At 44.1% G+C, this 27,606-nt stretch overlaps 2 protein-coding genes across 2 annotated transcripts; one reads left to right on the top strand and one right to left on the bottom strand.

Annotated features, from left to right (window-relative positions):
• Positions 1–1,328: 1,328 nt before the first annotated feature.
• LOC112203276 (receptor-like protein EIX2) lies at positions 1,329–15,937 on the bottom strand. Its single transcript, XM_024344265.1, has 2 exons — positions 14,504–15,937; positions 1,329–2,468 (listed from the first exon to the last, which is right to left on the bottom strand). The coding sequence occupies exons 1-2, from the start codon at positions 15,935–15,937 to the stop codon at positions 1,329–1,331; spliced, it is 2,574 nt and encodes an 857-aa protein (XP_024200033.1).
• A 9,139-nt stretch (positions 15,938–25,076) lies between these two features.
• LOC112203275 (protein FAR1-RELATED SEQUENCE 5-like) lies at positions 25,077–26,651 on the top strand. Its single transcript, XM_024344264.1, has 3 exons — positions 25,077–25,229; positions 25,385–25,679; positions 25,942–26,651. The coding sequence occupies exons 1-3, from the start codon at positions 25,077–25,079 to the stop codon at positions 26,649–26,651; spliced, it is 1,158 nt and encodes a 385-aa protein (XP_024200032.1).
• The last annotated feature ends 955 nt before the right edge of the window (positions 26,652–27,606 follow it).

The raw sequence follows: 27,606 nt of genomic DNA, 5'->3' as shown, positions 1-27,606 counted from the left end.
CGGCCCCATGCCCAAAATCATTTATTAAATCAGAACTACGTAACCGGAAAGGGGACATAAAACTTGAACCTGTGCTACAATAAAACAGTTACAATAATCATCGTAAAGGACATACTGAATAATAGCAGGAGCCTCATCTAACTGAACATCATCTAAAATAAACAAACTAGCAAGGTGAGCAAGTCTATTAGCTACACCATTTGCTTCACGGTAAATATGCCGAATTGTAAAAGATTGAAAGGCATATACATAATCCTTTAAAATCATCTAAAACCCGGCTTACCTCTGAGAAATTATATTCCTTACTTTGAAGTGCAATAATCAACAGGGCAAAGTCACTTTCAATATCTACTTACAACTAATCTTGGTGAATACCAAGCAGAATACCAGCTCTACACGCCTCAGCTTTCAAAGGGCATAGAGTTTATCTAAAGGGTGAGTAGAGTTTCTTTTTTAAAAGAAGCGATAATTTCATTAATGTTGTAATATTACAAAAAAAACCCGTCATACTTGGCTCGACAAAAGTGAATTCTCTGTATAGAATATTGCAGTTGCATACGCTTAACACCTAAGGCTCCCATAAATATTATAGACAGTAGAGAACATCAAATAAAAATTAATCTCCATACTCAAATTTAAACTCTTTGGTAACCAAAATGATAATCCAAAGGGCGAGTACGTAGAGGTTCTGAATGATCATCTTGCTTATTTATGAAAAACAAAGATGAAAACGCCCATAGAGGAGGAGAAAGGAGCGGGGGTAACATCTTTAGAGCAACTCCAACAGATTCACTATATTTTGATTTTTCTCTACTTTAGGGAAAAATAAGTCTCTTTTGCTCCAACAGATTCCTTATAACTATCCCTATTTTAGGGAAAGTGAGGAAAGAAAAAATCAAATTCCCTATTTATACAGTAAACTCTAAAATTTTAAGGAAGGATATGGAGATTTTAAAGATTGTTGTAAAATAGGGAATTTGTTGGAGTTGGAGAAGAAAAAGAAGTTAAAATTTTGACTTTTGCTTTCCTATAATATAGAAATAATAGGAAAGCTGTTGAAGCTGCTTCTACTCTCCAAAAGGCACAACTCTTTTTTTTTTCTTTTCTTTTTTATTTGTCAGAACATACAACTCAAGTCCACTAGACCACATACTCAAAAAAAAAAAAGGAATTCCACTAGGCCAAAATAGAAACGAATTAACTACATCAAATGTTACACATTACAATCTTCTCAAAAAAAAAAAAAATGTTACACATTACAAGATAGAAAAAGGAAAATCATAACATAGCTAAGTTTAACACTAACTTACTTATTTTCTTTCTTTCGATTAAATTTTCCTCTGGAAATGGGCTATTTTCAATGCAACTACCACCGCTACCTTATCTTGGATGCTATCAAAAAATTGAAAGTAGGCATACCTCCATGACTTCTTTATGAGTAATGTGCCACAAACACCCCAAAAGCCTACGACAAAGCCGAGCACTGCGCTGATGTAGAAACCAAGCTTTTTATCATCTTCATGTCTTTTCCCACGAGGAAAAGTGGGTTGTGGAGGTGTGTCATCTCCTGGGCACTTGTTTAAAAGGGGAAACCCACAGAGTGATGGATTGCCCCCATAAATATTGGTTGAATCATCAAGTGCTTGAAGTTGGTTGCCCAAAGGAATTCTTCCGCTCAATTCATTGTAAGACAAATTCAAGTGAGACAAATAGGTTAAAGATGAAATACTTTGAGGAATTCGTCCCGAAAGGTGGTTGACTGAGAGATCAAGGAATTCGAGCAACCGCAAGTTTCCAATTTTCGAGGGAATATTTCCACTTAGATGATTCATCGACAAGTTCAAGATAACCAATGCGAAGAGACTGCATATTTTTTCAGGGATTACACCTTCCAAACTATTTGAGGAAAGATCTATGCTTTTTACCCACCTCAGAGTCTTGTTATATTGGAATTCTCTTCCTTTGGTCACCATTATTTGTTGTTCATACGCCTGATGTAAGGGATAAGCATTGAAATTGACATCTGTTAGAGCAGTCATATTATTCAAACACTTTGGTATAGTACCTAAGAGGTGGTTATGACCAAGATCTAGGAGGTGAAGGTAGCCAAGATTACACAATTGCTGGGGAATATGTCCACTTAGATAATTGGATGGCAGCCGTAAGATAAACACCTTGGATACATTTGTTCCTATCCATGAAGGTAGGTTTCCAGTAAATCTATTACCGCCAAGATCAATACTCCTCAGTTTGGTGCAATTTCCCAAGGCCATCGGGATTTCACCATCGAATTTGTTGTTCTTCATCGACAACATAAAAAGTGAACATGGGATACCCATTGAACTGGGAATATTTCCTGAGAGATGATTGTCTCCAACATCTACAATGTCTATGTCACTCCACATACTCCTTGCTTGAGGGAACTCTCCAGAAATGTTGTTGCTTCTTAGAGAAAAGACTAACGACTTCTGCATATTGAAAACAGAGGATGGAATCGTGCCGTTCAAATAATTTTCAAAGAGATGCAGTTGTTGCAAATTTGGAAAATGTTGGTCAAAAGTTAACGGAATTGGCCCGCAAAATGAATTGCTAGCAAGATTTAGGTAGTAAGCCTCCTTACACAACCAAAGCGGGAGTGAGACGTGCAATTGATTATGTCTCAAATCTAGAGTCACTAAATTTGGAACTATCAGTTGGACTGGAAGCTTTCCACGAATTTGGTTGTAAGATGTTAATGCTCAAGTCCGGCGGTAGCCGATTCCTTGCTTAACGCGGGTCCGGTGGGCGGACCGCTACTCCTAGGATTAGGTGATTCCTGTTACTGCAACACGATAGATAGGGCGTCAGAGGGAGACCGCGTTGGGTGGTCTTCACTTCTCCAATGCCTAAGTCAATCACTGTATATGCGCAGCATAACAATAAATGAGTAGTAATTGCGTAATTAATGAGGAGAGAGGAGAGAACCTTTTATAGGTGAGGAAGAGGTTGATCTTCTTCTTGTTTCCGATGTGGGACTGATGTGCTTCGATTCCCAGCATCAGGGGCTTCTGATGCTATCTTGACGCGGCGCGTGGCGGCTCGTCAGCGGTGATCTGGGGGCGGTCCGGGGCTCGAGCGGTAGCCCGCCTGGCCGTGACTTCGCAGGTCATCCCCTTGGTGAGATTTGGTACCTCCGGCGGTACAATGAGCGTGGCTCATTATACCTAATTATGCTCGTTCTAGCACATGTAGGTACAAGTCCCCCAAGTCCCCAGTCAAGGAGGGCAATCTTGGTTGGGGAGTTGATCAGCGGTGTGAAGCGTTACTTCCGCTAGACTTGCAACAGCATAATTAGCGTCAGTGCGTTGTCAACCATGGATTTACTGAGCAAACGCTTTATACCCTTTCGGGTGGGCCCCTGCTAGGCCCGCCAGGGAGTCCCCCACTCCCTAGCCAAGACGGACCTCCGGATGGTCGGCAAATTCTTTGTTGAGGGGAAGCTGCACGGAGCAGAAGGTATTGGGTAGCGAGCCCAATCTTAGTACCCAAGTGGCGGGGGTCAACGTACCTGATCAGGGTCGTCGTAGACTGTTGACAAGTCCCCGTGTCCCGTAGGGACGATCTGACCGTGACGCCGCGTGGCGGTCGTTGTCAGAATGAGGCATAGCCTCGGGATCCGCCGCTGGCAGATACCCCCCGCTGGATGCAGCAAGAAAACAGCGTCGGGTAGATCTGTTCGGCCGTGGTTACTGAGCGGAACTGCGCTCAGCAACGCACGGGGTTTGCAAGATGGAGAGGGCTCTGCCGGCAGTGCCATGTATAGCCGGGGCTGTTTTTGTCAAGTGGAAGTCTAGCGGGAATTCACTCAGCGGACTTCGACACTTGGAGGATGACAAGCGAGAAGTTCCGCTAGCGGGGTTTCGCTCAGCGGACTTCGATTCTTGGAGTCTGACAAGTGAGAAGTTCCGCTAGCGGGGTTTCGCTCAGCGGACTTCGATACTTGGAGTCTGACAAGTGAGAAGTTCCGCTAGCGGGGTTTCGCTCAGCGGACTTCGATACTTGGAGCCTGACAAGTGAGAAGTTCCGCTAGCGGTGTTTCGCTCAGCGGACTTCGATACTTGGAGCCTGACAAGTGAGAAGTTCCGCTAGCGAGGTTTCGCTCAGCGGACTTCGATACTTGGAGCCTGACAAGTGAGAAGTTCCGCTAGCGGGGTTTCGCTTAGCGGACTTCGATACTTGGAGCCTTTTACCCAAAAGTTGTGGCTTCTGTCGGACGCTTCGCCTGATGGTGGTGGACACGTGGCAAGCCCCTAAAGGGTTAGCGTGCGGAGGCGTGTCTCCTTCGTCGAGCCGTCTCCTCGCCATTAATGTCGAGTAATGATGGATTTCGTAACCGAGGCGACGCCTCGGTTAATCCGGAGAGTAACTGCAGCTGTTGGACAAGCGTATAGCTGGCAGTCGATGTCGTTTTTTTAACGGAAGGCATGGGATTGTTTGACGTTGACATAAAAGGGGGGGAAGGGTGCATATTTGGCACTGCTCTGAACTTCGAACTGTGCCCTCGTCGTCTTCAAGTGTTCTGTGTTTGAGATCGGAGAAGAAAGGCGAGGCGATACCGGCGAGTTCTTGCGCGTGGACGAACAGACGATCTCTGGCTGCGAAGAGTAGTGTGCACACTGCTGTCAGAGGCTCCACTGTCAAGGTTGGTAATCTGGCCTTTTTCCTGTTTGATTGGGTGTCTGCGTTGTTGGATTTCTGGGTTTTTCCGTGATATGTTCTGTCAACGTACTGTGAGGGTGTGAGTGGGTTTGGGGAACGGTGGTTGTGATTGACAATTGGGGTTGTTAGGGCTTTTCTAGATGGTCGAATCTGGGTTTTAGTCGGTTTGTTCTTGTTTTGGCATTTTCTGGGTTGAGTGTTGTTGATGTTCTTGGGCACTAACTGTTATAGGGATAGGTTAGATCCTATGTGAGCTAACTGATTTGGGTTTTAGGGTTTTTGGGATGGTCGACGTCATAGAGATCTCGAACAGTGAGGATTCCGGATCTGAAGTGTCGTTCAGCGAGGCGGATAGAAATTTTATTGACTCGTTGCGTCCTTCTGCCCGTGCAGGAACCTCACTGCCAGAACCGCTAGAAGTTGAGCCGCTACAGACCATTCCGTGGGACGTAGATATGGGTCGTGCGTCGCGTCCGGAGAGTTCTAGGGCGGGGGAGGCTATCGCTGCGCATACTTTGCATGAAGAGCGGCTAGAAAGTAATAGTGCCGCCAGTGGTTCCGCTGGCGGGGGAGGTGACACGGGGGAGGATACCGAGTCTGCGTGGGTGTTCGAGGACGACACTCCCGTTGACGAGGCGGGAGGTAGGATGACAGCGGTTGCCGTCAACCGAATGAAGCGGGTGTTCCGGTTGCCCGGGGCAGTGAAGCTACGTCCACCGTCGGCAGAGGAGAGAGCTTCGATTTTGCTGGTGGGCCATGCTGCGGTTCACGAGGCCATATTCCGCGAGGGAGTAACCCTCCCGCTGGTGCCCAACCTTCAGATTCTGCTGTGTGAGTTCGGCATCGCCTTTGGGCAAGTGTGCCCCAACATGTGGCGGTTACTGCTGTCGCTGAACTCGTTGTGGCGGTTGTCTGGTTGCGAAGGACCGACCGTGGCGGAGGTGTTGCATTTCTATGAACTAGTGTACGTGAAGCGCCAGGGTTGTAGAGGGCAAGTAAACCTCAGCCGTCGGCAAGGAGCGCCCAAGCTGATCGAAAACCTGCGGGACTCTAGGTCGTACTGGCGGGGCTCGTTTTGCGTTGCCACAGCGGGATGGGAGTACCAGGCGGGGGCTAACGAGGGGAGCCGTCGTTTAGAATTAAGTCAGAATTTCAGCCCATCCGAGGTTGTTTGTTGTTTCCGCTGAACACGACTGGCGTGGTTTCTGTTTTTTTTTTTTTTTTTTTTGTGTACTCTACTGATGATGACTAGTTTGTGCAGCGGGGTTGCGGTACAACTTAACTCCTGAGGAAGAGTGCCGGGTAGCATGCATCAGAGGTTGCTGGCGGAACCGCAACTTGCTGGACTTCCGTCTACTTAGCGGGTGGGAGTTGTTGGTAGCTCAACAATTGACACGCGCCGTTGGTAAGTAATCTTAGCTGTACCGTACCTTTGGTGAGGTTGTCCCATGCTAACTGGCCTGCCACTAACTTTTGCAGAGACTCTGCCGGGAAACAAGGCTAGCCGCGACGCCTTTTCAAAAGCCATGGACCGCGCTGAAATCGACAACTTCCTTGAAGCCATGTATGCTTCCGGGGTGGCGGCACAAAAGACGGTGGTGGATCCAGAGACACTCGCGCTGAGCTAGTCAGAAGTTCCCATGGTGCTGCCAATGCCACACCACTCCCATCTTGGTGGTGATGGGCTGCCCGCCGTCCAGGCAGGGACCGGCGGGGCGAGTGAAGCGGCGCCGAGGAAAGAGAGGGGGCCGGCCCTTCGGCGCGGCGTGGCGAAAAAGGCGGTGCGCCCCACTGAGGGTGTCACCATAGCGGGGTTGGCGCCGCTGGCGGGGGTTCGAGGCCAGCTGTTGCTGGGAACACGCGGGTGCTCCAGCGAAAACGCCGCCAGCCGGACTCCGGTGGGGAAGAAGAGGAAGTGGAGGTGACGGGGGCCCGAGAGCAGCCCAAGAAGTCGAGGCAGGCTCCGCCCGGGGCTGTTGCGGATGTGCGAAAGAGGTGGGTGCGAGCGGCCTGGACTCATTCGCTGCCTACACCAAGTTCCTTAACGATAGTGAACGGGACTTTCTGTACCACCTCTGCGAGCGGCTGGGGTTCGGCGGTCTGGAGGGGATCGTTCGGTCGACCGCCGTCAGCGAGTCGCCCTTCAGCACAGCCTTTGGGCACGTTGCCGTTGGGCTTCACGAGATGTTCCAGGCGGCGTCCAAGCAGCCCCTGGTTGAGCGAGAGCTGAGGGAGGAAGTGGCGGGCCTCCAGAGGGACTTAGGGAAGACCCAGGAGAAGTTGGCTGACGTCGAGCGTCGTCTAACAAAGGCCGACTGCGATGCGGAGGATGCCAGGGGCAAGCTGAACGTTGCCATTGAGCGGCACCTGGACCAGAATGAGCGGTACGCCAAGCTGGAGCAGGATATGTCTCTGGTGCAGGACCGGGTGACCACGAAGGAGAAAAAAATTGAGATCCTTCAGCGGGAGTCCGCCGCTAAACAAGCTGAAATCAAGCGGCTGGAGGGTGAGGTCGCTCGCCTGGAGGCTGAGGGAAACCGTGCTGCGGTTGCTGCTGTTGAATCGTATAAGCAGTCGGCGGAGCATAAGAAGGCACTGAATGACGCAGCCAAGGCCGGTGCCCTGGCCAATGTGGAGATGTTGCGGCAGAAGGGCGCCATTGACTGGGCGAAAGCGGCCATGCCAGTCATCCAGCCAAGTAAGGAAGCGCCGCTGACAACAAGTACCGCTCCCACTGCCGTACCTGGTCCCGGAGTTCTCTCAGGTAGCGGGGAGAGTGGCGAGCCTCCAGAAGGTGACTCCCAGCTGACGCCTACGCAGTCCGAGGCGTCCGGCGCTGGGTTCTTGGCGGCCCACACCCGGGCGGATGGCACAATAGAGACTCCCAGTCCCACAGCCCGAGGGTCCGACCAGACGAGCCGCTCCCATCCTCCGCAGGCTGCCGGTGGAACTGCTGAAGGTAGGGGGGTCGACCCAACCAACCCTGCTGATCCCGCCAACCCTGTCAACCCCTAAATAGTAGGAAAGTTTTGTATAGCCGCTGAGGCATAATGATGTAATTCTGTTTTGAGATGAATGAAATTTGTTGGCAACCAAATTCCAAATGTTTGTTTGTGTGATAATGTGTGTGCCGCTAGAGGTCTTGATACTTGCTTTTGGTCATTAATGAAACATTAAAGGAATTAAAATTGGTCCAAGTGCACAATGTAGCCGACGTAGTCCGCTGACTGGCGTTGCCAGTTGCCCTCAGTGCTAGACTTGGTAACAATGGTTTGAATAATTCCTCGTTTCATTGATAGCTGTCTGAACAGCGTTTACAAAAGCGGGGTCGTACCCGTTGGGTAGCTTCCCTTAGCTAAATATTGAACAAAAATTTAGCTAAGTCAAGATGCTCTTGGGTAGCGGTATGACTATTTGTAGTAATACCGAAGGTGTTCGGTATTCCAAGGGTGGGTCGTTGTGACGCCATCCTTGTCCATTAAGTAGAAGGTGCCTGGGCTAACGACCTCTACAATTTTGTATGGACCTTCCCAAGTTGGGCGGAGTTTTGTTAGTGGTGGTATGACTTCTTTCATTACCCAGTCCCCCAGTTGGAGGTTGCGGGCTTTGACCCTGGCGTTGTAGAAACGTGATACCCGCCGCTTATTCTGGAGATTGCGCAGATGGGCTGCGTCTCGCTTTTCCTCTAGTAGATCCCTGTCGAGGTCAACGCCATCGCTATTGGTCTCTGGGCAGTAGCCTTCGACCCTAGCGGTTGGTTGGGTTACTTCGATAGGCAGGACAGCCTCAGTTCCAAACATCATACAAAAGGGGGTTTCACTTGTGGCGGAGGTTGGAGTTGTTCTGATGGCCCATAGAACCTCCGGGAGCTTCTCCGCCCACAAACCCTTTGCCTCATCGAGCCTTTTCTGTAACAGTTTCTTGATTATCTTGTTTGCCGCTTCGACCTGGCCGTTGGTTTGGGGATGGGCGACCGATGCAAAACGCATCTTGGTGCCCAGATTGGCGGTGAAAGAGATGAGTTCCTTATTGTTGAACTGTGTGCCGTTGTCTGTGATGATTGCGTGCGGGACACCATAGCGGCAGTAGATGTTATTCCAGAGGAAGTGGATTACCTTGGCGGTAGTTATTGCCGTCAGTGGCTCTGCCTCTATCCATTTGCTGCTGTAGTCAATGGCGACAATGATGTATTTGAATTGACCTTTGGCGGTTTGGAACTTTCCCATCAAATCTAGGCCCCACGTTGAGTGAATCCAGGGGCTGACGATAACCGACAGAGGTCCCGGCGGAGCGTGTGGAAAGTCTGCAAATTGTTGGCATTTGTGACAGGATCTTGATATCCGCCGGGCGTCATCACCAAGCGTAGGCCAAAAGTAGCCTTGCTGCATTGTGCGATTGGCCAAAGACCTGGCGCCTGAGTGATTTCCGCATTCCCCGCCATGTATTGTTGCCAGCACGACCTTTCCCTCCTCTGGGGTTAGACAACGAAGGTTGGGGTGTGTGAATCCCTGGAGGTAAAGTTTACCGCTCTGCATGTTGTAACAGGTTGCTCTCCGCTGGAGCTGCCGCGCCTTGATCTTGTCCTCTGGCAATGTCCCGTTGCGCTTGTATTGGATAATCTCGTCCATCCAACTAGGATTGGCCTCAATGCTAAAGATCTCCGCCAGGGTTTTGGTGATACTTGGCATGTCCAGGGATTCTACCCTTGTGTCTGCTGGGCTCTGGTGTGGTTGGGCGGTTGCCAGTCTTGCCAGTGAATCAGCCTTGGCATTCTTTTCCCTGGGTATTTGTGTGATGGTGTGGAACTTGAATTTTTTTAGCAGCGTTTTGGTGTACCCTAAGTATGCCGCTAACTGCTGATCCTTGGCTTGGAAGGTGTCGTTGACCTGGTTAACGACCAATTGAGAGTCGCTGAAGATGTTGACACTGTCGGCTCCTGAATCAATGGCGAGGAGTAGGCCGGCAATGAGTGCCTCATATTCCGCCATGTTGTTAGAAGCTTTGAAGTTGAATTTCAACGCATACTCGACGCTAAGCCCCCTGGTCCTGTCAAGATAATTCCGGTTCCGCGCTGGCCTTGGCGGAAGCGGAACCATCGATGTGAAGGTTCCAGTCTGATTGTTGGGGTGCCGGCTCCACAGCCGTAGCAATTTCCGTTCCGAGCGGTATATCGATCTTGGTTTCGGGCTGACGCTCGGTGAGCTTAGCAATGAAGTCTGCCACCGCCTGACCCTTCATGGCGGTTCGTGGTTTGTAATCAATGTCAAACTCGCTGAGCTCAATAGCCCACTTGCTGAGGCGCCCCGAATGTTCAGGGTTCTGCATAACTTGTCTCAGCGGTTAATTGGTTAGCACATGTATTGTATGGGCTTGGAAGTACTGGCAGAGGCGTCTGGCCGCAATGATGAGTGCGAGAGCAAGCTGCTCCAATGGAGGATACCGTGCCTCTGCTCCATTCATGCCTCTTCCGGCATAGAAAACTGGGAGCTCATCCTGGCCCTCCCGCCGGACGATGGCGCAGCTAACCGCTGACTGAGATACCGCTAGGTAAATGTACAGTGTTTCTCCTTGGACAGGGATGGAGAGGAGCGGTACTGCCGCTAGGTATTCCTTCAGGCCTTGGAATGTCGCCTGGCACTCTAGGTTTCAGTCGATGACCTTCTTGTGGGTTGTTTTGAGGACTTTGAAAAATGGGGCACACCTGTCGGTCAGTCTGGAGATGAATCGAGACAGGGCGGTTAGCTTGCCCTGGAGGCATTGGACGTGCACCTTCCATTCCGGGTCATTCAGGTTGAGGATGGCCTGTACCTTGTCAGGGTTGGCCTCGATGCCCCGTTCACTCACAATATATCCCAGAAATTTGCTGGCGGTGACGCCAAAGAAACATTTCTCCGGGTTGAGGCGCATGCTGTAGGCCAAGAGGATGGTTATTATGATTTTCAGATTTGCCACATGTCCGCTGGCTTTTATACTTTTGACCAACATGTCGTCTACGTAGACCTCGATTATCTTGCCCAGATGTTCCGCGAACATGGCGTTCATCAGCCGCTGATAAGTTGCCCCTGCGTTCTTCAAACAGAAAGGCATCACATTGTAACAATACAGGCCTTTGTCGGTGGTGAAGGTGGTGCATTCCTGGTCGTCAGGATGCATCCTGATCTGGTTATAACCGGAGAAAGCATCCATCATGCTGAGAAGCTCGTGTCCAGCGGTTGCGTCGACGAGTTGATCAATGCGAGGTAACGGGAAGCTATCTTTCGGGCATGCCTTGTTAAGGTTTTTGAAGTCGACGCACATCCTCCACTTGCCGCTAGCCTTCTTGACCATAACCAGATTGGAAATCCACTGGGGATAGATGACCTGGCGGATGAACCCAATGCCCTGGAGCTTGGCAACCTCCTCTCTGATAGAGCGGTACTTTTCTTCGTCGAAGGCTCTGCGCTTCTGTTTGATAGGGTAGAAGGATGGTTTGATGCTCAACTTGTGTGAGATGATTTCAGGGGAGATACCTGGCATGTCTGCATATGACCAGGCAAAGACCGTAGCGTTGTCACGTAGGAACTGGGTGAGCTCCGCCGCCAGCTCTGGGTCCAATTGAGCCCCTATGCGGACCGTCTGCTCAGGGTGCTCGTCCGAGATGCTGACAACCCTCAGTGATGTTTCTGGGTTGACCGGCTCCTTCCTTACATACTTCTTTTCATCCTCCCTGGGGTCCTCAAAAATGTTTGGTGGCGGTGCCCGACTGTCTACCACTAGGATCTCGTGGCGGCAGGCCGATTGTGCCATGGTAGTAGAATAACACTCGCGTGCCAATTGTTAACTTCCCTTGACAAATCCTGTGCCGTTGGGTGTGGGGAATTTCATGAGCAGCATGTACCCGGTGATGATGCACTTGAGTTTGTTGAGCACTGGCTGACCAATGATGGCGTTGTATGAACTCGAACAATCGACAACTATGAACTCTGTATGTATCTCATCCATACATGGACTAGTGCCCATAACGAGCCGCATATAGTCAGAACCCAGCGGTTGCGTGACGTCGCCGGAGAAGCTGAGCAGTGGTTCATGGTCTTGGAGCAATTTTCTGTTATTCCTCTTAAGGTTGTTGTAACAACCGCCGAATATAACGTTGACAGCGGAGCCGCTATCAACCAGGATTCTTCCCACTGACATTTTTCCCAGAATAGCGTCAATCAAGAAAGGATAGTCGTGGGGCAGATGTACTCCGCGTTCCTCCTCCTCCGAGAAGGTAATGGGTTCCCAACCAGACCTTGGGAGTTTGGCGGATCTTTCGTAGCGGATGTTGCAGACTTCCTTTGGGTGATTAGCTCGAGCATAACGCTTTCTAGCTCTGTGAGACATGCTGGTGATTGGAGCACCTCCGTCGATTGTGTTAATGCAGCCCATGGGCTCAATATCGGCAATCACAGGTGGCGGCTGGCGTACCTTGAACTGCTCAAGCTTGCCGTCTCGGTAGAAGGTCTCGATGGCCGTTTTGAGGGTGTTGCAGCTGTTGGTATTGTGACCGCTGTCCTCGTGGTATTTGCACCACCTGCCTGTATTCCTTGGCTTTCCTGTTTTTGGGTATTTTCCCGGGGGCGGCGGCGGGATCTGATCCTTGCACTGATTGTATATTTCTTCATGTGAAGCCGTGAGGACTGTAAATACCGCATACCGCTGGGAAGACTCCGCATGTTTGTTGCGGTTGTCCCCATGGGATGGGCGGTTTCCCTTGTAGTGCTGATCCTTTTGCCGCTTGTTTTGGTACTGACCCTGCTGCCACTCCCTCTTCTTGTCAGTTGGCGGTGTGGAGGTTTTATTAGCGGTCCCTTGCTGACTGGAGGAGGGTTGTGTCGACTTTGCCAATGCCGCTGTTGGCGGAGGGGCCTCCCCATATGTGATGAATTCTGCATGGGCTTGAATGACCGCCTCGCTCATGAGGTGGTCGTATACTACATTTGGATGATTGTAGTTGAGGTGATAGAGAAATGGCCCTTTGAGGAGTCCCTGCTTAAAAGCCGCCGAAGCCATTGTTTTATCGAGATCACGGCACTGAGATGCTACCGCTCGCCATCTTGTGACGAATGCCTTCAGTGTCTCCTCCGCACCCTGCTTGACGTTGAACAGTTGGCTTGTGTTGTGGTGCCCGGCGGACAGTAGGATGAACCGAGAAAGGAAAGCATGCGATAATGCCTGAAATGAGTCAATGGATCCAATTCATTGCCTCATTGTCCAGCGTTTCACTGAACAAGTGGCACAGGGTGGCGTCATCGAATCCCTTGTTGTTGGTGACCTTCTTGAAGGTGTCCATATGGACGAAGGGATCAGTCTTACCGCTGTAATGTAACATTTTAGGGGTCTTTGCATACGCTGGTCTGACGGCTAGCAAAATTGCAGCGGTAAATGGTCCTGGCCTGGCCGCGAAAAGCTGGTTTGAAGCTGGTGCCGGGGTGCCCGATTCCGCCCGGATTAACCTTTGTTCCAACTGCTGCATCCTCTCCAGTATTTGAGCGGTTGCGTCGCCGGCAGGGCTTGGGCGGGTACTCCGCTGAACTGATCCTCGCCCGGGAGCGGGCGGGTCTCCCTTTGTTCTCGCCCTAGGTCTCGAGCGGTGGGTTCGCATTGATGACTCCGCCTCCTGTTCCAACATTGGCTGGGGTGCAGGGGGTGGTCCTATTGCCGCTAGCTCTGGTGGGTGTAGCGGGACTTGCATGTGTACGACCGGTGCTGGCATCAATGCTCCCGTGCCGGGTCGGCTATGCCTGGTGCTTAGTGATTGTTCACTTCGTGCCGGGTTGGCGGTTGCCTCCAGCGCCTTCTTTTGCTCGTCGAAGCGGGACACCAGCGTGGCCACCTGCCTCTGGGCCTCGGCCTTTTCCTTGCGCTCTTGTTCACGTTCTCTGTTTGCCTTGTGAAGATCCGCCAGTGCCAGCTCGTACAGGGAGGCGAGGTCTTGGCCTGGCAGGCGGCTGCTACCTGGGTTTGTCTCATCGCCGGGGTTGACCGGGGTGGTGAATAACGCGCGGTTGACGCCTACCGCTGGGTTGGTGGGTTGGGGAATGGCGGATTGATCTGCCTGCTCTTCAGCGTTTCCCCCGCTGTCGCTAGTCATGGTGATTGTGGCGAGATGACCTTTTGTTCAAGGGTTCCCAAAGACGACGCCAATGTTAATGCTCAAGTCCGGCGGTAGCCGATTCCTTGCTTAACGCGGGTCCGGTGGTCGGACCGCTACTCGTAGGATTAGGTGATTCTTGTTACTGCAACACGATAGACAGGGCGTCAGAGGGAGACCGCGTTGGGCGGTCTTCACTTCTCCGATGCCTAAGTCAGTCACTGTATATGCGCAGCATAACAATAAATGAGTAGTAATTGCGTAATTAATGAGGAGAGAGGAGAGAACCTTTTATAGGTGAGGAAGAGGTTGATCTTCTTCTTGTTTCCGATGTGGGACTGATGTGCTTCGATTCCCAGCGTCAGGGGCTTCTGATGCTATCTTGACGCGGCGCGTCAGCGATGATCTGGGGGCTGTCCGGGGCTCGAGCGGTAGCCCGCCTGGCCATGACTTCGCAGGTCATCCCCTTAGTGAGATTCGGTACCTCCGGCGGTACAATGAGCGTGGCTCATTATAGCTAATTATGCTCGTTCTAGCACATGTAGGTACATAAGATAAATCCAAATATTGGACTTGGGAAGATATTTTCACGAACCATTCCTTTGGTATGGAATCCGAGATGCATGTATTCCTTAGAGAGACATATACTAGTTCAGTTTGAGATAGAAGCCATAGTGAAAAGGCAGGACCTACTTGACAGCTCCTGATGTAAATGGTGTCAAGCTTGAAAGGAGGAACCCACTCATAAGCCACATTGAAAATGATGGAAGGAAGCAGGTTGGGGATACTGAATATACTAATATTGCCTAGCGCAATGTATTTTAACTTGGCGAGATCTATGAAATGGGCTTCAGTTAAAAAGCCTACCAATGAGTTGCCCGACAGGTCTAAATAAACTAGCTCAGAGAGTCGTCCCAAACTTTCCGGGATGGATCCATTCAAATGATTGTCAAAGAGGTTAAGGTACTGCAAATGGGGGAGCATCCCTAAGGAGGCAGGCAATTCGCCTACCAGCATATTACTAGACAAGTCTAGTGACTCCAACTTATTATTTGCACAACCTGATAAACCATCCAAAAACTCTAGAATACCCTGATCAAATGCGTTTCCCGCAAGAATTAAGGTCTTTAGGTTGCAAAGATTTCCAAAGAATTTGGGAATTTGACCGTGAAGGCCATTAAGAGGTAAATCAAGTTCTTCCAATGATTTCAGGTTAACGAAATCATTGGGAAAGGGACCGCTGAAAGAATTCTTGGCCAAGTGAAGTTCTCTGAGGCTAGTTAGATTAAAGACCCACTTTGGAAATGGGAACTTAAAATCATTGAATGACATATCAAGGATCAAAAGTGATGTGAGGTTCATGGTGTGAAGTGAAGGTGGAAGGCTTTCAATGTTGCATCTAGACAAGTGTAACTCTAGCATGGAAGGAAGCATGTTAACAACATGTAGCCAACTAGCTCCTGCATTGCTAAGGTCCACTTCAGTCAGACTGAGGTATTTTAGAGAGAAGAGATGAGAAAGCCAATGCAAATTTATGGAAGAAATTTCCAATAAATAGTTACCGCTGAGGTCAAGATAGTTCAAGTTTGATAGGTTACCAAGATGTGGTGGAATCTGTCCCTCAAAAGATGAAGATGAGACATTAAGATACTTCAGACTTTTAAGCTGACCAAAGAACTTAGGAATTTGAAGCCCTTGAAAGCCATTCGTGCTCAAGTCTAAGTAACTCATATATTTCAAGCTAAGCAAAGAAGGATTTATCTTACCCCCCAAAAAGGACTCTTCATAAGCCTCAAACTCCTGGTCTTCAGCATCAATAGATGGAGCTGGACTTGTATTGCGGAGGTCCATCTTTTCAACATGACCAGTGCGGTTGTTGCATGAAATCCCTTTCCATTGATAGAAATTTTGACCCTCCCAAGATGATAGCCTACCTGAAGCATCGATAAGATCTGCCTTAAAGATGAGAAGCGCGCTTCTCTCTGTGTCGATGCATTTCACAACTGGAAGGCCATCTCCCAAGCAGAGTTCACTAGTGTTTGGGCATGAAGAGGCTAAAAACAAGAGGAAACAGAGAGCAATATTGAAATGATAGACAGGGTTGGGAAAGTTTGCAGAACTATCCATTTTTAAGGTTTGCTTTGTTGTGGATGGCTATTATTGAACACATCTGGTGGAATTTATAGAAGGCTATGAGCAAGTAAAATTCAATATTAAAATATAATTCAATTTGTTTGCCACATTCATAGTCCTCGCCTGCTCGGCCCATTTCACAAGTTTGCAAGTCTTTTCAAGTTCATAACAAAATTGGTTAATTAATAGAATTGGTTAATTAATAGGTATACATTAGACTAAACCGATGTTTTGGCTTCATGGTGGATTTTGGCATTTTGCAAACCCTACTTATCCTAGACAGGACTAAAATAATATGTGTGAAGAGTTGAGGTTGTCTAAGTAATAGTGTAATACCACCAAATTCTAATGAAGATGGTAATTATATATTACGAAAAAAATATCATTTTGGTCATTCAATTTTGATCTGTTTGACAGTTTGGTTATTGACTTTTAAAAAATATCATTTTGATCACTCAACTTTAACACTATTTAACATTTAGTCACTGCCATTATATATTTCTTCACAAACCATTAAAATTGAGGACGTTTTGGTCAAATCATTAAAAGATAAATCTGAAAAAATTAAAATTAATTTGAGCCTTCTTGAATTTATTTTCTTGCAAATTGCAATCACATAAATGAAGGTTTTTAGTTGGCCTCCAAGACCAAACACAGTAATCTCTCCCTCTAGTCTTATTAATCCATTACAAGTTGAAAGCTCAAACCTTGTAAAAGACCATTATTCTCTCACAAAGAGACTCATAATTAAATCATTAACCAAACTTAGACTAGACCTTCTCGACTTCATCGCAGACTAGGACCAAGTCCTTAAGATTAAGAAAGAGCTATCAAGGCCATCAACGCCTTGGCTTCTCTGTGCAAAGATAAGGAACAACTCTTCATCCAGAACCCACTGCTATTTATAAGACGAGTTTAATTAATTATTTTCCAGTTCTGGATTGATTAGGGATTGAGTCATTTTGTGCAGGGAGATTAAAGATAGAATCTTTTTGGGTTAGGAGGATTTAGTTGTGTAATTCTTCATAATTTTTTGCTAAATTGAATTTGTAAGCTTCTCTACTCTTGGAAATGGTAATTGTCATTCTTTATTTTTCTGGGTTTTGTTGTTCACTTCAACAGTGAGGTAGATGTTTTTAATTTGCTAGATGCAAAGATATGATATTTTGATAAAGCTCTCCTTATATGATTTATGAACTCCACTGGTGTGCAATTTTGTGAACACAATTATGGGTTATAATTGCATCTACGATCAGTAATGCAATAATGCAAGGTCTGGGAGATGTAGTGTCTTTTTTTCATTTTTTTTTTCATGGTTTCTATGAGATGTAGGTTAATTATGTATGGAAATAATAATTTTTTAAATATTTATTTATGTTTATAAAAATATTTTTATGATAGGATGAAAATATCTTGAAAATGTATAATATTTAAAAAAATTTAACGGTGGAGTTAACTGTAATAACAAAGTGATAGCTGGTGTTGAACTTAAGTGACTAAATTGAGATTTTTCAAAGTTAAATGACTGAAGTGTCAAATAAAGAAAAGTTGAGTGACCAAAGTTGTTTTTTTTCCTATATATTATCACCTAAACAGATAAAAACCTGTTGAGCTTCATTATATGCAACAGGCCAACAGTATAGTATGATCTCATGATGTTTCATTGTTGTGGATCAGATGAAAGTGATGAAAGTGTGCGGTTGAATAATTGTAGTTGTGCGGTTGTGCCTAATCAAAGTGGTCTAAGTCAAGTATGACTTGGTCTATGTATGGAATCTATTGCGGAATTTCTTTGATGTTGAAATATCCATTTCCATCTCAAATCACCATCCTAGTATGAAGTATATATTCCTAGTCAAACCAAAATCATCGTTAAATGTAGCTAACATCCCGTTTAATATGAATCAAATCCTATCCAAAGATGAGAATCTAATTTCCTATATACGAAAATAAGGCTTTCTCGGCTGGTAATGTGTAAGTAGGAACACGTTGGGTGATAACTCTCAACACTATCTGAACCTAGCACTAAGTGAGCAACTCCAACAGCTTTTCTATATTTTGATTTTTCTATATTTTAGGAAAAAATAAGTCTCTTTTGCTTCAACAGATTCCCTAATTTTCCCCATTTTAGGGATAGTGCGGAAATAAAAAATCAAATTCCCTAAATTTTCAACAATCTCTAAAATTTTAAGGAAGAATTATGGAGATTTAAGAGATTGCTGTAAAATAGGGAATCCGTTGAAGTTGGAGAAGAAAAAAAGACTAAATCTTTGATTTTTGCTTTTCTATAATACAGAAATTATAAGGAAGCTGTTGGAGTTGCTCTTAAGATATTACTTGACAAGAAGCCCGAGTATATAAGAACAATATATAAACTGTTTAAGTTAGCCACTAACTTGATGACTAGATTTTGACTCCAATATATACCTTAGTTTCGACGCAACAAACCCATTTACTGGTAATGAAGAACCTGTCTAGCTACTTCTCCCATCAACTGTCACCTAGATTTTTTTATTTATTTTTTTGGGTAAAGGAATTGCATTATATTAAGCAATTGGAATGTTTACATTAGATATCAGTACATTGAATAGCCAAGAAGGCCCATCCTCTACCCAAGTTTGAAATGCAAGAAACAAAAACACATGCCTAGCTAACAAATGCTTTGCCAGATTACATTTTGTGAGATATATGTACAAATAACTGAACTAAAGAAATGAAAAAGGGTCTTCGCTTCTTTGATCAAGTTTCCCTCCACTGACCAATCATCATCCTCAGCAAGCAATTCATTAACCGCAGATAGTGAATCCATTTCTAGAATCATGGATGCAGATTGAAAATCGGCTTGAAGTATGGATTGTAAGCCTAAAATTGCTGCATACAGTTATGTGGCCTTCACACTAAAGAAACCATGCATTCCTTTTGAAACTACCAAGAGTAGTTCCCCTCTCTCACTGAGTAAATCATCCCCTAATCCCCTTAGACCCGCTGTTTCCTCCAAAGCACCATCCATATGTAATTTTAAGAAGGGGAATGGGGTGTCTTCCAGTGATGAGGTACTCTTACCTGCCTGGAAATGAGAAATTGAGTTGTTGGAGTAGCTAGAAAGTTAGCAAGGAAAGCTTGGACTTGGGAGAATTATATACGAGGACATGTATACTTATGCTGGAAGATCTTCTCCTTCCTAGCATGCCAGATGTGTCTACAAACCATCACAATAAGATTAAGAGCATCCAAAGAAAGTACAGAAATAGCATGCCTACACATCCAAAAAAGAGCTTTCTCTGCAACCACCAACAACACTTTTGAAGGGAGTAATGCGCCAAACAACTTTGGCCTTGGAGCAATACCACAAAGCATGTAATGTAGTCTCAGCTGCCATGTTGCAGCGTGCGCATATATGAGAATGTAGCAAGTGTCTTCGATGGAGATTAAAAGAAGAGGGAAGAACATCATGCAAAGCTCTCCATAGAATCACCCTTGCAGCAAATGGAACCTTCCAATGCCAAAAGATTTTCCAAACTGGATCATCTTGATTGTGTGAACTTCCTTAAGCTCCGGAGGCACGCGTTCGAATTCCTTGCACCACAGGAAACTCCATCTAGATTGATCACTATAGTTGTGCGTATAAAAACACTCCATTGGGAAGCAGCTCGCTCCCGATATCGATCACCTGAATTCAAGACTTTGATTAATTAAGAAATGAGCTTTTCATTAAAATGAGACTTTCAGTATATCTTAACCAAATCATGCAAAGTAAACGTAATTTCTTGTTGGAATTGAAGTATATATATGAAAAGTAATATAGAAATTTCTGACAAAAATAAGGTCAAGTCAATTAGCACTGCAATTCCTTCATTAATTTATTTCATAGACTAGCATTTTGTATGTAACCACAATGCACTCTACTTTCCAAATAAAATAGTAGCATAATAATTGCCAAAATACCCCTAAATTTGGCAATAATTATCGATTTACACCCCTAACTTGCAATTGCGAAAATTAACACTGTAAACTTAGTGAAAATTGCCGATTTGCACCTCTTCTGTCAAATTCAACGTTTTTCATCCAAATATGAGAGGTAATATGGTCATTTTTATATTTAATTTCTTTGAATAATACAAATAAATGAAAAAAGTTTAGAGGGAGAGCCATGCCCCTCCGTCTACTATTTTTTTTTAATACAATTCCATCTACTTATTCACTCGTTCATTCATAACTTTTCTTTTTGCAAAATTATGCCTATATTTTCTTATTTCAATAAGAAAAATTAAGTGGAGAAAGAGAAATTTAACACTGAACCGAATTGATGATTTTTTTTTTTGCACTTATAATAGACAATATTTATCAATCAATTCGGTTTATAAAGATTGTCTATTTGGTATAAACTTTTTACGCTAAGAAAGCATCAATTTTCTTTTCAACAGAATGAAAATATATAATAGTAGTTTGGGACTTTGGGTGGTGCACAATGAAAGTCTCTTGGCATCAAGTGTCACGCCCCTGATTTTTACACAAATAAAAATCGATATATATAATCTCATAATTATACATGCGTGAACGTTCAGTCATCAATACAAAATACCTAGAATCTTTTTCCCTTTAAACTAAGTACACACTGATGCCCTGAACCCTCAAAGTTAATATACACTTGCTCCATAGAGTCATATATTACACAAGCTTACGAATTAAATTGTCAACAGCAAAATAAAACGTAAATGCTCCTCAGAGCTCACTACAAGCGGAAGTCTTAATAACGGTAAAGTCACAAAATTAGCTTCCTACCGTAAAGCTGCTAGCTCGCTACCTCAGTTTTCAGCCACGATTACCCTGACCTGCAGGATTAACCCCTACACCGTTTGAATGGTGTACCGGGTTGTCACACAACAAACCCGGTAAGCTTTCGTAAGCCCGTATGAGTAACTCAAACCACACACAACTCACGCCAATCACGAGAATAACTCACACAAATCACGAGATAAACTCACACGAATCACGTTTAAATCAATAAACAAATCACGGGATAAACCCACACAAATCACGAGATGAACTCACACGATTCACGTTTAAATCAATAAACAAATCACGTTTCAATCAAGAAACAAAGCACGAGATAAACTCACACGTTTCACGTTTAAATCAATAAACCAATCACGGGATAAACCCACACAAATCACGAGATAAACTCACCCAAATCACGAGATAAACTCACATGTTTCACGTTTAAATCAATAAACAAATCACGTTTCAATCAAGAAACAAAGCACAGCGGACAGACTAGAGCTCTAACTGATCATATCCACAAACCCGGCCAAAAGCGTGAAGTCCCGATTTTCCCACCCACGATCACATTTCGTGATCCACGATCCTCAACTCGTAAGTCTTTGGATCCACGGTATAAATACCAAAACATTCAAAGGAGTCGCACTGAACCCAAAATGTTACACGAATCTAAAATGAAAGATTCCCCGTAATTGACCCCTATCAATTACTCCCGGTATAAAACTCATATTTAAATAACTCACCGCGAACTAAAATGTTCCACAATTACACAAATCTCAACGCTTTTCAAAACAAATCGAAATCAACATTTCCACAATCATTTGTCTTCCAAAAGCCACAACCCAAAACAATAAAAAGCATCATTTCATGCATATTGTTTTCATAAATCCACAACCCACCAAAATATATATATTTCACGTAAATAAATAAATATATATATATATATATTGTCATCCACTCAGGAATGCCTACTAATACTAACTATAGTTTGTAGTTAACTAAATAAATCTCAAAACAATATGGTAAACCCGTTCGTGAATGAACATCGTGAGATTAGTCACCTCGAACTCCTGCTGCGTCTTCAATAAAGCACAAAGCCACCAATCCACAAAATAACCGTCCAGAATACTTCGTCAAGTACCTAATCACATACGGTTCCAACTTAGTAACGATTCACATTTGATTTAAGTTCGAAACCCCTGTTTTGAACTAAAATCCCCAAAGTGGCGCCAATATAGGCAAAACCACATCCGAGACCTCCCAAAGTCCCCGCAATTTGTTCACGATCGATGTGAGCAAACCACAAGTCGATCGGACGCTCGAATCCTCACGGATCGAATAAATCGATCGGTATGAAACTGCAAAAATCATAACAATTCCATACGAACTCCAAAATTTGCATATTATATATCGAAACGCTCGTATCAACGAGTAGAACATATATAATACCAAAAATAGTTTCTTAAGTGGCCGGAACACCCCCAGAACGCCGCCACAGGAGGTGGCGCACCGCCGCTGGCCAAAACTCAATATTTCCCAAAACTCCCAACATCAAAAAGCTTCATCTAAGCATGCTTGTAAATTCTCATAACTAGCTTGAAGTCATAAAACAAGCATAAGTCGAAAACTACCTCACAAGCCTTGAACAGTAATCCAATCTGAGTTGAACCAAGTTTTACGTGAATCAATCCAAACAACCACCAAGGATCGATCAAGGAGGCTGCTCTGAGCTCCCCAAGCTCAATTTGAAGCCCCGCCGACGTCGGAGATTGGAGAACCGATCAGGACGGAAAACACTCAACTGCGCAGCCTTACAGCTCCTCCTTAGAGGAGAATCGGCGCTAGAGGACACCAGAGGGACGACCAGACGGAGGAGACGATCCTATCTGGAAAGTTTCGTCGCCGAAGACCGTCGCAGTTCGCCGGAAAAGCCGGGTCGGGTGGCCGAGTCGGGTCAGTCGAAAAAATCAGATACTGAAGGTGCAGCCGAGAGATAAGAGAGAGAAAGAAAGTTTCCAAAAACAGAAATGAGGAATTATGAAGATATTTTCGGAAATTCACTATTTATACTAAAATGGAAACTTCTTCCAATGGCCATAACTTCCTCATACGAACTCCGATTCTCGCGTTCTACATGTCCACGAACTCGTATCGACGCGCTCTACAACTTTTGTGAAGGAAATTTTCGGAAAATCCCAACGTCTAAAAGTCAACCTTGAGCCCCCCCCCCCTAAAGTCGTACTTTCCGAATAGAAATTCGTCCGAAACACTTCCGCTCCATCCACGAGCCACGAAACCATCCAATAACCATAATTTAGATTCCGGAAAATCCTCAGAAAATAATTACGAATTTCCGGGGCATCACATCAAGTCTTTGATCTTCAGAGGTAGTCCAAATCTAATCTAAGCAGCAGTGACTTAGAAGGGCCTCAACTGAAAGACTTGGAAGTCTTCTTTGCTGTTACAGGAGTTTGTGGTTGCAAAATGTTGACTTGGAGTCATGGAATTAAGTCTTGGTGCTCAAATTCCATGCTTGCCAACATCTTAAACTTCAAGAAGTAATAATTATATTTGCTAGGATAGTAATAGAAAAATAAACGAGAAAGAACTTTGTCATTTGAGGAAAACTGCAGAAGCAACTTCGTACAATATATTAGAATGAAACGTAACATATAACATAACATCCAGAATGTGTATGACTAAACAAATATACCGAAGCTGGCATTTTTAAATCCTTGGATACTAACGAGCCATGTGAAGGAAGTTGCCAATGCTACTTTATCTTTCATTTTATCAAAGAATTGAAAATAAGCATACACAAGCAATTAATGTGCCGCAAACATTCCATAAGCTTATGAATTATGATAAAGCCAATTAAGATACTAACATACATACCAAGCTTTCCATTGTCATCTTCATTTTGTCCCCTTCTCCATTAAATCGAAAATAGATATTACCTCTATGATTTCTTCAAAACTAATATTGTATGGACACATCTATAGCTGAGTGACGCTGACATAGAAACCAAGCTGTTTTGTTCACTTGTTGTCGTCTTCATCATTATCGTTGTGGGTGGTGTTCATTACATGGGCATTTAGTTACATTGACGAACCTGAAGACCATGCTTTGGACGACGATGTCGGAGAAGGTGCCATTGCTCGGGTAGTTGTCTCAGTGCTGCAAGGGCTCAATCGTCATTTTCTTTTGGTTCTGATTTTGAGGAATATGAATTGGGCTTCTGTTCAGCTCCTCAGCTCATAAATTGATACATGTAGGTTGACATAAGCCCAATCTAATAAATTGGACTTCTACCTAGCTCACACATGCACAAAAGAAGACTGACTTGTTGCTTAAGCAAAAATAGTTCAAGTCAGAGGTGGAAAGTTCGATCCTTCATATCCGCTTCGGACTTGATGATATTAATGATGTTGGCAAAAGCCAAGTGTTATCGGGAACATACTTGAATATGATTCAGTGAACCTACACTAATTTTAAACTTGCCGCAGATGTGGTACTGCAGTGCCGTTCCCCTGGTCGCCTACTGACCATGGAGCATTTACTCAACAACCATTAGATCTGACCCATATTAATCTAAGGGTTGAGAAATATCAACTCCACTTGAATTAAAATATATTATTTTACATTTATTTAATCAATTTCAATTAGTTTATCATCTTCCTGTTTCTCAAAAAAATTTAGTTTATCATCTTCCTTAATTTCAACCACGTCTTCTCCTCTTCTCACAGTCCCAAAACAAATTTCAAAACCCAAATCATTCCCGTCGGGGAACCATGTCAAGAATTTGATATCAAACACGTCTTCTCTTCTCAATACCCAGAGCAATTGCACAACCCAGTTCTCATCCCAGATTCGTTTCCGCCGTCGCCGTCGTCGTCGCTCTCCACCACCTCCTACGCCGTTTCTCCCACCACTTCCATTTTGGAAAGGTACCTTCTCCATCTCTTTTTCTTATCTCTTATATGGTTTTTGTTCCCTCACAGGTTTGCTTTGAGATTCCATGTAATAGAAAGAAAGCTTTTCGATCAAAAAATAAATAAATAGAAAGGAAGCTTCCTATGTAATTGAACTACAACAGTACAACGTAAGCTATTGGGTTTAAAAAGGAAAAAGGATGATGGAACTCATAATGGAAAGTTGGGTGAATTTCTTTGTTCCCTTTTGTTTTTTTCCACCTCCATTTTGTTTCTAGTCAGTAGAGCCCAACATTTTTTTTCCTCTTTTATTATTATTATTGTTTATAATTGGTGTGGCATATTCTTTGACTAGTTACAAACACGTGGACATCATGGAAAATACATCGGAGCAATGGAAGTTTTTCCCAACAGAAACACAGATGGCATATATCCCTGATGTTGAAGATGATATGAAACCAAAAGATGGACAGCAATTCGAGTCATTGGATGCAACATACAAGTTCTACAATGATTATTCATTTAAGGCTCGATTTAGTGTCAGAAAAAGTAAGGAGATGAAGAGGAAGGGAATAGTATATTGGAAACAATATGTTTGTTCTAAAGAAGGGGAAACTGATGAGACATGGAGAAAAAAAAATGAAATTGAGGAAAGAGATCGAGGGAAGACTTGAACATGGTGCAATGCAAAATTAACCGTATGTAATGATGGAAGTAATTATGTGGTCAGACTTTCAATGAGGAACACAACCATCCCCCTACAACACCAAGCAAAGTTCATTTGTTAAGATCACAGCGTACTGTGTCTACTGCAAACAAGAATCTGATACAAGACTTGAGGCGGGTGGACATTCCTATATACCAGCAATTTGAATTATTCGAGACACAAGATGGTGGGCATGCAAATGTTGGCTGCACTGAGAGAGATTTAAGAAATGTGGTGCGAGATGAGAGAGAAGAAGTCAAGGGTCATGATGTTGACATTTTATATGAGCACTTCAAAGCTGAGCAAGAGAAGGATCCAGGTTTCTTTTTTGAATTTTATACGGATGAAGAAAACAGGCTTCTCAGATGTTTCTGGATTGATTCAATTGGAAAAAAAATCATATACATATTTTGGTGATGTGGTTGTATTTGATACAACATACAACACTAATCGTTATAAGATGATTTTTGCTCCAATAGTAGGTGTGAACCACCATGGGCAAACCATTGTTTTTGGATGTGCATTTTTGAGCGATGTGACCTTTGATTATTTTGTTTGGTTGTTGAAAACATGGCTTGCAGCAATGCCAAAAAGTGCCCCGAATGTTATTATCACCGATCAAGATCAAGCAATGAGTAAGGCAATTGCTCATGTTTTGCCAAACACAATTCACAGGTATTGTGTGTGGCATATTCTAAAGAAATTTCCGGAGAAGACTAACGTAGCTTTTATGCAAGATTACTATGAACTTTTCAAGACATGTATATGGGATTCGGAGTGTCCAGAAGAATTTGAAAAGAGATGGTTTGAAGCATTGGAAAAAAGTCAGCAAACAAATAATGAATGGTTAGAAAAGATGTATGAACTGCGTGGCAGGTGGATTCCAGCATATGTAAATAAATACTTTTCAGCAGGGATGTCAAGCAGCCAAAGAGTAGAATCTGCACATGCATTCTTCAAGCGTTATTGTGATAAAGAAAACAGCTTGATGGATTTTGTCACGCGTTTCAATAGGGCAGCTGCACATCAGAGACATGAAGAATTGGTTGATGACCATAAAGATTTGAATGAGACACCAAATTTGAAATTAGGGATGCCAATAGAGGTCCAAATGTCTCAATTGTATACCAAAAAATACTTTCAGTACTTTCAAGCTCAGCTTCATGATAGTAATGGTTATATCGTAAATGCCGTAATGGAAGATAACAGTCATTGTGTTTACAATACTGAAAGGGTGTTTGCTCAAAACTTAAGGATGCGGACGCTTGTACATTATAGGTATCAAACATAGTGACATGCAGTTGTAAAATGTTTGAATTTGAAGGTATGCCTTGCAGGCATATTTTGGCTTTGTTACAACTAAAATAGATTATGGAATTGCCAAAGGAATATATTCTGCGAAGATGGACAAGGTTTTCAAGAATTCGTACAGAAATGTGTCAAGGGAAAGATGGTGCAGATAATTCATTAATAATTAATTAGACACAACAATATGTTCAAATTTGCATCCAATTTAGTTGATGAGGCGGTAATTTCACCAGAGGGGACTGAACTTGTGCAAAAGGCATTTGAAGGACTTATGGAGCGAATTAAGAAACGAAATCTTTATGTTGGGAAGCTTCTATCAACAATTCCTTAATAGGGACTTCTGAAGAGAATCGTTTCCTAGATCCTTCTCAAGTGAAGACTAAAGGTAGTGGAAAACGCATAACATCATGGAGAGGCAGGAAAAGAAAAGTCAGACATTGTTCTAAATGTCAAAGTATTAAACATACTAAAAAACATGCACATTTGATAGGTGCGTATAGGTTTATATATGCAAATTCTATGTTTTCTATCTTAAAAGATTACTCCTTTGAAGTCGATATATCATTCTATTTGCTAGGTCAGAGATTGTGGAAAATGAGGTAGACAAAGCATTAGGTGAACAAGATTACTTGGTTGATGAGCTATAACCTGTAAGTTGTTCCACTTGATGCTTGTGTGTGTATGTTTTCTTTTTCTTGGTATTCTAATAGTATGATGGTGAAATTTTGTACAGGTTATTTCTTCTTGAAAAGTGAATTCATATATTAATTTTATGTAGGTAACAGACAAAACAAGCTTCAAGAAATTCATAGTTGAGAGTATATTTTGGACTTTCTTGATGCTTTATGCTAGTCCTGCTGCATATTGTTATTCTACCACTTGTGGAGGTCTACTTTTTGCATAGATAATTTACTTGCAGCAGATTTTTGGTTAGATAA

The sequence above is a fragment of the Rosa chinensis genome, chromosome 5 (assembly GCF_002994745.2).
Source record: "Rosa chinensis cultivar Old Blush chromosome 5, RchiOBHm-V2, whole genome shotgun sequence".
Classification (NCBI taxonomy): Eukaryota; Viridiplantae; Streptophyta; class Magnoliopsida; order Rosales; family Rosaceae; genus Rosa; species Rosa chinensis.
This window is presented reverse-complemented; position numbering and strand designations above follow the sequence as displayed.